The sequence below is a fragment of the Sinocyclocheilus anshuiensis genome, unplaced genomic scaffold (genome assembly GCF_001515605.1).
Source record: "Sinocyclocheilus anshuiensis isolate Anshui unplaced genomic scaffold, SAMN03320099.WGS_v1.1 scaffold3302, whole genome shotgun sequence".
Lineage (NCBI taxonomy): Eukaryota > Metazoa > Chordata > Actinopteri > Cypriniformes > Cyprinidae > Sinocyclocheilus > Sinocyclocheilus anshuiensis.
Genome location: NW_015541055.1, coordinates 14,640 through 25,359, shown reverse-complemented (window position 1 = coordinate 25,359; position 10,720 = coordinate 14,640). Strand labels below are relative to the sequence as shown.

Here is a 10,720-nt window from a genome sequence, read left to right as displayed (position 1 = left end):
GACTCTCTAACGCTGACTCAGGCTTCTCACTCGCCTGCTGCTCTCCAGTGTTAATGAGAGCTGCTGTGGACAACTAAACAACAACTTCTGCCATCACACCACAAGAGGAGAGTGTCAGCTACAGGAAGTGACTATGCTGCTTCCTGTGTCATGGAACTCCACTTGCCAACAGGAAAATGTATGACTCCTCTACTCCACACATGAATGCAGATCAGACCTAAACACTGTGCTGTATCCTAACAAGAATAAGCAGCGGATTATAAATCTTACCATTGTCCAGGTGATTTGACTTGATGATTTTCTCTGAATACTCTGATATACTGGAACATTCAATCTATAAAAAAAGATAATTAGCTTAATTATGTTAGCATAACTATCAAGCTATTTACATTCTTATTAATTGATATAGTTGTAACTAATGTGAATGAACCATATCCATTCTAGCAGACTCAAGCCAGTTTTTCATGTATAACTTGAGATTTTATCGGATTCAGGTTTATATTTAAAGAAAAAAAATGAATGATTATAAACATTTTGTGGAGTATACTATTTGTATCAATCTGCTTGTCTTTGTTTGCACGCTCCAGACTGACTGTCAATCTGTGTATTAGTGGCAATGATGTTTCATTGATTCTTTTTGCAAATGACATCGTTATGCCAGTAGGTGGTGACAAGTGACTGTCTTTATGAGTGAATCAAAGATTCATTAATTCAGCCGATTCATTCATAAACTCTTATTCATTGCTGAATGAAACAAGTGGATACTGTCTTTATGCGTCAGTCATTGAATCATTTACTCAACTAATTCATTCAAAACCACTGATTTATTCTGGTGCGCGAGTCATTTAATCATTCACTCAACCGATTTGTTCAAGACCACTGTTATATTCAAAAGAGCATCACCTTTGTGTTGCTGGGAGATTAAATGGCAGATTCTTCTTTTGCTTTGTTTGGAATTGTTTTTGTTGGCAGAGCAAAAATAGACAAAGAAACTGGCGATATTGTGTCTAAACCACAGTAATGTTGTTGTTCTGAATATCAGCACAGCCATCTACTCCAGTTTCCTGCTGGTATTATGCATATTGCATATGCATGCTATTCACATTCTCTTGCATTTGCATTTTTGTGCAATCAAGCCATTATTTTATGCTAGAACAGTCTTGTTCTTGCTTACCCTAAGCCTAAGTGTGTTTAAAGGGGTCATATGATGCGATTTCAAGTTTTCCTTTCTCTTTGGAGTGTTACAAGCTGTTCGTGAATAGATAAGATCCCTGAAGTTGCAAAGACTAAAGTCTCAAAACCAAAGAGATATTCTTTATCAAAGTTAAGACTCTGCCACGCCCCCCTAAAACGGCTCGTTCTAACACGCCCCCACATATCCTAAATAAATAATATCCTGCGGCCTCCTGATACCCTTCCTTCTCACAATTTGCCCTTTCTCTCAAAAATTTTGGAAAAAGTTGTTGCATCTCAGGTTCATTCCCATCTTTTAAAAAATAGCCTGTTTGAAAAATTTCAATCCGGTTTCCGCCCTTTGCATAGTACAGAGACTGCCATGGTAAAAGTTGTTAATGATTTGCTGATGTCAGCTGATTCTGGACTTTTAACTATACTTATTCTACTCGATTTAACCGCGGCCTTTGATACAATTTCTCATGAAGTTCTCTTAGATAGACTATTCTCTATAGGTATTACTGGTGTCCCTCTTAGTTGGTTCAGATCTTATCTCTCTGGGTGCACACAATTTGTTCAACTTAAACATTTCAGATCATATGTCTCACCTGTTACAGCTGGTGTTCCTCAAGGCTCTGTTTTGGGCCCTCTTTTATTTATTATTTATAGAGGGGTCACATCACAGTGGAGTCAGCTGTCTTAACTGTGGCTTGTGTACTGCAAACACATACCAGCTTCATCACTATGTCTGTCACGCGACTGTTGCCCTTTCGGGCTTGAACTGATGGTAAAACTAATGACATTATTTACGGTCTTGAAATGAAGCTCGCGATTATGGTAAGGGGCGTTACATTTCCGACGAGTGCTTGCGGTGTTCGGCCAATCACAATCCACTGGGTCAGCTGGCCAATCAGAGCAGACTGCGCTTGTCGGAAGGAGGGACTTTGTAGAAAACGAAGCGTTTGAGAGAGGCGGGGCATAGAGGACCTACAATAATGTACAGTATTTGAAAAATAATGTGTTTTTTGAACATTAAAGCATGTCAACATACTCTGTTACACCAAATACACAAAATAATGATCTTTAAAAAAAGCATCATATGACCCCTTTAACAGAAAATCAACGATTTTCAATTAATTTTTTTTTTACATTTTAAACATCTGTGAACCTGGTAACCCTTTTTGCTTATATGTATTTGTGCTCTGGACAGAATCAGAGAGCTCTTTTGCTTATTGTGGCATAGAAAAGATGAAACGGCAACTAAAACTGGACCTAGTGGGTGGATCAGTGGACTGTTATCTAACTACAGACCAGAAGCACAGTGAGGGTACTGATATTATCAGCACAATCTCCCAGTCTGTCTCTCCCGATATACATAGATAAAGTTTGTGAGTATAAAAAAAAGAGTAAGATCTGCAGAAATGCCTGCACGTTGCCCGTTGCAAACTCAAAGCTATTGTACAGAACAGCAAACACACTTGTAATGAGTAATTTGAGTCCTCACCCCATATACATGCTTGGCTCCTGCCTTGGCAGCAAACATGGAGAGGATTCCGGTTCCGCTGCCCACATCTAGAACTATCTTATCTTTAAAGATGTGTTTATTGTGGTACATGGAGTTCCTATAGGTCAGCGTCCTCACCTCATCCTTTAGCATTTCCTATTGAGAGGAAAAAACAACAACTTTAGTTTTAAATGAGATTTTGTAGAACTTATCATTTATGTTTGTACATTACAACTATACCTTACTGACCCCAAAATATTTGATCAGCAGTGTATGGCTGTACATATTTTACTGGTGCAGTTTTGAGAATTTGAGTCCATTACTTTTATCCTTCGTTTCCGCACCTTTTCTCTTTGACTGGGCTATGGAGGACAATATATAGGACACAAAGCACAGTGTCTCCAGGATTCTTTTTATAGAGACAGGTCTCCATCTAGCCTGCTGGGATTAACTGATACACATCTTTCCAACCACCCCCTTCCCCCGCTCTAATTCTCTCTCCTTTTCTTTCTCCCTTTCTCCATCTCGCTATCTTACTCTCGTCCTTCTTTTTTCTGTTATCAAGAACTGTTCTTTTATCTTCAGACAGATCCAATTTGACCCTTATGCTACACATGTGAGAGTATCAAAAGTGTGCTCTCTCAGTTCTTCTTGAATGAGGTTAGAAGATGGTTTCAGTGACATTTAAGTTCTTATGATCGGCTGCTTGTGATAAAAGTTCTAAAGCAGAAACAACTTCATTTTTCCTTCCTTAAAGCAACAGAGATGAACAATATAAAAACAGTTTCATCTTAGACTTGCATACTTCATCATACTTGATGGTAAAATTGTACTCCGGATACCTCATGAATTCCAAAGTGGGCATATGAGTCAAAGTAGTAGTCTCGTGATGTCATCTCCTCCGGGTTGAGTAGCTTGGCCATCTTGCCTCGGCCCGGACAGGCAGAAAGTGAGGAGACGTGTGGCGTGTGTGGGGGGTGAGGAACATGATGAACGGACGTCACTGGCTTTGATAGTGGAGATGGTTGCAAGGACTGGGACGAGGGGGCATTGGAAATACGTTGCTGCTGTTGCTGCTGATGCTGGCGCTGCTGGTCAAGACAATAGTATAACAATAGATTCACTGTCCTTCATCACCACTTATTGGTTTAATAAATATTTACGCATTTGGCCGACAGTTTTCTCTAAAACAACTCTTACTTCGACTTTTATCAGTTCATGAACTCCTTGGGAATCAAACCCATGACCTTGGTGTTGTTAGCACTATGACCTACTGTTTGAACTATGGGGCGTTACCATATTTAGTTTTATGCTATGTAGTAATTTTGTCCATTTTTTTTTCTGCAAATGTTTTTAATGTATTTTTTTCATGTGATACACTTAAAAATAAAGGTTCTTTACTGGCATTTACAGTTCCATGAAGAACCTTAACATCCATGGAACCTTCCCATTGCACAAAAAGGTTCTTTATAGTGGAAAAGGGTTCTTTAGATTATTTAAATGTTCTTAAAGAAATGGTTCTTTTAGGAACTGTTCACTGGAAGGTTCTTTTGGGAACCTAAATGGTTCTACTATGGCAGCACTGCAAAAGCCTCCATTAGGAACGTTTATTTTTAAGAGTAAATTGAGAAAATGTTGAAAAGCAATTGAAAAAAGAAGGCCCTGAAGCGGTTTTTTTTTTCAGCAAATTAATTTTAAAGTTAGCTTTTTTCAAGGTATCTTTCCATGTTAAGATAGACAGACAGACAGACAGACAGACAGATGTATGGATGATAGGGAAAATGTCAACAAATATTTAAAAATAGTTTTTATATGACTGAATGAATGAATGTGGAGAACAATTAACAACATGGACAAAAGGCATATACTCTTTTTTTCCTGCAAATGTTTTTTCAAGTTTTAGCAAGACTTTTTTCATGTTTTTTCAAGGTATTTTGTCATGTGATTGATAAATAAAAGCAATTAAAAAGTAGACAGTTTTGTAAAAAAAATATGTGTGAAAAACAAGTAATGAAACAGATTAACCTTTTTCTGCAAATGTTTTTTAAAGTTTGATTTTATTTTCAAGGGATTTTTTTCATGTGATAAAAAGAGTGAAAATGAATGCAACTGAGGAAAAAATAAACAGTTTTTTAAAAATACGTGTGACAAAAAACAATTAACAAAGCAGATGGACAAAAGGCACTGAGGCACTTCTTTGATGCTTTTCACCTTGTGATTTTTCTTCACCTTGCCATTCAGGGCTTGTGTTATGTAGTGACCTATTAACAGCGTCAACATTAAACTCAGGTATGCAAAGGTGAATATGCTAATGTGCTGGGGGGGGGAATACTGCAGCACCAAGGACAGCGCTCAGCCGTCTCGCGATGACCCAGTAGACTACACAAAAGAGCAACGACTGCTCAATTCAACAAGCACACGACCAACTTTATCGTCTTACTGTGTTGTTTAGGTACGAATTATACACTAATTTGTTGCGTTCGAGATTTCAGATAACATCTTGCATCTGATGTCTGCCTGCCTATTCTTTACGCAACCAATACGCGCAACATAAATATTAATATAAACCTCTATATTTAGCGTTCGGTGTGGTCTGTGTGATCGCTTTCAAGACGTTGTCCTGGGAAATCGGATGTGTTCTGCTCAGCTCGGATCTCTGTGGTTTTTAGCCTACATAGTCACACATCACCGGACACCGATTTGTATGACCTCCAAACCAGCGCGTCATTTTACGCAATCGTGCACTTAAACACATAGGAAGCAACTAGAATGAATCTCAAGCGATTTAGAAGTAGATATGTGAATTTTCGGACGAGCATTAATGTTTTATAGATGACTTAAGGAATCTTTGACTTACCTCCGAGCTCTCCGCCTCCGCCATCTTTCTCCGCAGGAGCAGGCACCGCGATGAGTGCCTCAGTCCCATACGAGCCAACGGGATCCGGATTAACTCGATAAGAACAAGTGTTGTCACTAAATGTCTTAGAAAAGTTTTAAAACGTACTGCAATATACAATACTAGATTAGCGCTTTAAAACGACCCATTTGTTAATTCGCACATCTGTGTTTAATAAACAATAAATGCCTAAATAGAAACTAATAATGAAATTGTCATAAAAACTTTTTGGATAGTCCCTCAACTCCATGATTCCGAATCTTACTGAAAGCCAATCGTGCAAAAGTTCTTCCACGGGTTCTAAGCGCCACTTGGAGACCAGTTGAGCCCCGACGCGTCAGCATCCACATCACCTGCCGCTGCGCATTGCCGCGTTACACGGAGCCTGACAGACTAGAATGCATCTTTTATTTCGGCTTAACATGATAATCCATTATTTTTCAGTTCTTAACGTGTCATCGGAGCCTAGTTGTCCACTTCGTGGCGTTGCGGTCAGTCAAGTGCGTCTGGATCACGCTGAAAGTTGGAGTTGAAAGACTGCTGACTGAACTCGAGCGCAGCGAGTGCAGAACTGGAGCGATATCAGTAGCTGAATTAGTGCCTCCCACACAAGTATCGCACCTCCACTTTCTCAAAATAAATAACACAAGGCCGACTATATTTTAGTCCATTTCAAGGCTGAACCTTTTCAGACAAAGATGTACATTTCCATTTACAGACGCTTTTATTCAAAAAGATTGCATTGCATTCAGTGTACAGTACAGCCTACATCTTATCAGTTCATTCCCTGGGATTCGAACCCATGACCTTGGCGTTTCTAAGGCCATAAGCGTTTTGTCTGGACCTTTAAATGTTTCAAAAACTATACGCAGTACAGTGAAATATCAGGTTGATAGTTTCCAGATTGTAAGAATCTCCTTTCCTAAATTTCCTTTCAACAAAATTTCAACTTAATAAAATGTTCATAAAATGTATATTGCATTACTTACAGTATGTTTGGTATCCCAGGCAGAGACCCTAAAAATAACTAAATGCAATGAACTTGTAAGACTTTAGAATGCTAATCATGAGAACTGATAAACAAAATTTTAACATTTTATTTTCTACATTCTTATTTGAATGTGCTCCATGAAAAATGCTGCATACGCTTTGAGTCTCAAAAAAACTCTCTAAATTATAAAAATATCTCAATGATACTAAAATAACACTGAACACAACTTAATGCAAACACTTATATTTTCATTATTGTATCTTTCTACATTGTGTTTTTGCTGGATTCACATTTCAGATAGGTTAAATAGTGATTATTGTTTAAATTATTCTCATTATGCATATATAATTAGACATCCATTGATTTATGGTAATGCAATTTTTTTGTTTTAGACTGCAGCACACAACCGCCCCCATAAAAAAAGATAACTTTTTTACAAAATCTTTATTCTTTGCATTTATTTATGGTTAGCGCAGAAGAAACTTTACCAGCAGCTGTTGTTTGTGCCAATCTAAGCCCACAGTGGAGCGAGTTCACAAGTGTCTGTATACACAGAGAGGTGTGGGATTCTAGTTTTGGAGTCGAACGGCAGCCCCCTCGTTGTTTTTACATGCCACCCACTCATCTGCTTGTGTAATCCCTGGAGCTAATGTGGGAGGCAGTCCTGGCCAGACCATATACTCTTTCTCTTCCTGTCACACACACAAACAAACATACACTTTTACATACTTAAGGAGTTCAAAGATCAATATCCTCTCCAAATATCCAAAAACGTGGAATTAGCTATGAAAATCATATTTTCTTAGTACTGAAAATGTCAACAAAATAAACAAACTCAATCAGTGCTGGTTTCAGAGCACTCACAGTAATGGAGCTCATGGTGTGATCTACTAGACTGAAATAAAGGTACACTCTATTGTATCCTGCTGAGAGGACTTCCAACACATGGGCTGCTCATGTATAACACTGAAGGACGGATGCCCACGCATGCTGAGTAATACACACACACACACACACATGCACGCTTAAAACATATCCAGGAGAAAATGTGGACAGCGAACAACAAAACACTAATTATTTTCTGAATTGCCAGAAGCCTGTTACTCTTTTTCTGGCATTGAGATGGTTTGTGTCAAGTAAGTATCTTTGAATCACACATATTTTTTCTTTCAGTTGTGTTATCTTGCTCTTAAAGGAATAGTTCACCCAAAAATGAAAATTTGTTGAAAATGCACCTCAGGCTGTCCAAGATGTAGATGAGTTTGTTTCTTCATCTGAACAGATTTGGAGAAATTTGGCATTACATCACTTGCTCACCAATGGATCTTTTGCAGTGAATGGGTGCCGTCAGAAAGACAGTCCAAACAGCTGATAAAAACAACACAGTAACCCACAAGTAATGGAAGTAATCGACAAACTGCTTGCTTGTACTCAACAAATCCATAATTAAGATGTTTTTAACGTCAAACCATTGCTTCCAACTAAAATACAAGTCCTCTGTCCATATTGCTTTCTCTAGTGAAAAAGTCATTTCTTCTGAACCAGGAGAGAAATATGCACAGATCAAGCACCATTTACAAACCAAAACAGGTCTGAATATATATATGTTGGTGGATTTTGATGTGAGAGGACAACAGGGGATAGACTTTTTCACTGGTGGAAACATTATTATGGATTATTGACTGTATTTTGGTCAGAAGTGATGGTTTAAAGTTAAAATGTCTTGATGGATTTGTTTCTTGCTTCACAAGACGTTAATTGATGGACTGGAGTCATGTGGATCACTTGTGGATTATTGAGATGCTTTAACAGCTGTTTGGACTCTCATTCTGACGGCACCCATTCACTGCAGAGGATTCCTTGATGAGCAAGTGATGTAATGCTACATTTCTCCAAATCTGTTCTGATGAAGAAACAAACTCAACTATCTTGAATGGCCTGAGTGTGTGTGCATTTTCATAAAATATTTGTTTTTGGGGTGAACTGTTCCTTTAAAAAATGACCAAACAGTTTGTTTTTTGGTTGCATGTCTTTATCTGTGTGTTGAAACGTTCCTGAAACAGCAGGATTGTCCTTGGCCTTGTTGTTGGTCGGCTATATTAAAGCCTTTTCTGAGACTTGATGGAGGAAGTGTGTGCGTGTACATTTCTGATCTGTGAGTCAGTAGGTTTCTTTTGTCCTTTTCACTATCCCGAGGGCCGTTTTCATGTGTCCGTTCACACATATACACACAAACTCCTGCCATCCAACATAAAGTTGCCATTTAATAGCTTAGAACTGAGGACGGCATGATGACACAACAATAAAATAACGGGAGCGGCAGACAAAACCAGACAGAACCAGGCGGGAATCACAATGAGACAAATTCAAAAGGATAAACATCAGTTCAATAGGCTGAGCTCCTTTTCAAAGTTCTCTGTCTTCTGCTGCATTGTTAATGTCATCCTTTCTTGCCATCTTCTCTGTGTTTGTTATGTTTGTTGTCCCTCATGTCACCGCTTGTACCTGGATTTCCATCTGATTTGACTCCCAGAATGAAAACTTGATGCAGAACTCTAATCTCAAATTCAATGCGCTTTAGTTTGTGTTCATTTCCATTAGGAGCCCTAACAGAGCCAGAATACAGATTAGCGATGACATTTCTCACTTTAAGTGGTTTCTTCGCTCTCTCAGTACTCTTTCCATTAATTCAGATGTGATGGATAACATTTTCCTCTCTAATGCTGTTTCAGCTGGAAAACTGTGTCACAGACAGGTGACTGTGGCTTATATCCGCTGCCTATGGCGTCGTGTGTTCTCCTAATGGGGTTTTGACTTTATTAGGTTACTGGAATTGAGGTTTGAAAGAGAAAGGCACACAGAGGAACTTCTGTGCACAAAAGGGCAGAGAGTAAACTGGCGTTTGAGATCAAATGGAGAGTCAACAGAAAGTCAAGCTGCGTGCATTGAGAAACTGTCAGGATTATTTCCATAATGTGAAAGATTTTGTGAATGTGAATTATTGACGTCCATTGGGAAGCATAATTTACTTCGTCCCTGCCTTGTCCTTGCTTTCATCACAGCTGGGGGACATTGACAGATGTAGGTACTTAAAATAATTAAAAGAACCTTTATGACAAATCTATACTTTCTCAAATCTTGCATGACTTTAAAATAATGTTATAAACATGAAAAACACAAATGCAACATAAAAAAACTCTTGGACATAAATTATTACAAAAGTAAGAAACATGTTTGCACAACAAATATGATTTGTTTGTGTAGGGCAGTGGTTCCCAATCCTGGTCCTGGAGAACCCCCAAAACTGCACGTTTTTGGTGTCTCTCTTATCTGATACTCACATTTGAGGTCTTGAAATCTTCACTAATGAGCTGATGAGTTGAATCAGGTGTGTTTGAATAGGGAGACATCTAAAATGTGCAGTGTTGGGGGTTCTCCAGGACCAGGATTGGGAACCACTGGTGTAGGGAATGCCCATTTCCCGATGAATTATAATATGATTTTGACTCATATAATATAACATGGTTAAAATATAATAAATATGAAAAAAATATAATAATAATAAATATAATATATAAAATATAATATAAGCTTTCTCCATGTTATAAGATAATTATACTTTCATTAATTACTAATAATTCATACTACAATTTATTTTGCTTGTTCCACATGCAGCTAGCCATATTTTAGACGTTCATACAATGTTCAAATTCACAATAAACTATGCAATTGTAGATAACATTTATGTAGGCTACGACTGACAAATATGCATCACATTAAGTTTGTTATAACTGTGTAATCCAAATGATTGGAATTGTATATGCAATTAAAGGGGTCATATGATGCGATTTCAATTTTTCCTTTCTCTTTGGAGTGATACAAGCTCTTGGTGCATAAAGAAGATCTGTAAAGTTGCAAAGACTAAAGTCTCAAATCCAAAGAGATATTCTTTATAAAAGTTAAGAGTCAACCACGCCTACCTAAAACGGCTTGTTCTAACACGCCCCCACATGTCTACGTCACTGTGTGGGAAGATTTGCATAACGCCGCCCAAATGTTCACGCAAAGAAAGAAGGCGTAACTTTTATTCTCGCTGTAGTATTGTTGCTGCCGCCATGTCGTGAAGGCGCTGTGTGTTTTGTTGTGAAAGCGAAAC

At 38.2% G+C, this 10,720-nt stretch overlaps 1 protein-coding gene across 2 annotated transcripts in view; it reads right to left on the bottom strand.

Annotated features, from left to right (window-relative positions):
• The window catches only part of LOC107690649 (protein arginine N-methyltransferase 8-B-like), a 12,244-nt gene extending 6,186 nt beyond the window's left edge, over nt 1-6,058 (bottom strand). Inside the window, exons 1-4 of one of the 2 annotated variants that reach the window (XM_016489031.1) lie at nt 5,535-6,058; nt 3,520-3,768; nt 2,678-2,833; nt 271-334 (exon numbers count right to left, since the gene is read on the bottom strand). In XM_016489031.1, the coding sequence (XP_016344517.1) occupies nt 271-334; nt 2,678-2,833; nt 3,520-3,768; nt 5,535-5,603 (538 nt within the window). In that variant the 5' untranslated portion in view covers nt 5,604-6,058. The remainder of the gene's footprint in view (nt 1-270; nt 335-2,677; nt 2,834-3,519; nt 3,769-5,534) is intronic. The other variant, XM_016489032.1, reaches the window with a different exon arrangement.
• Between the last annotated feature and the right edge of the window lie 4,662 nt (nt 6,059-10,720).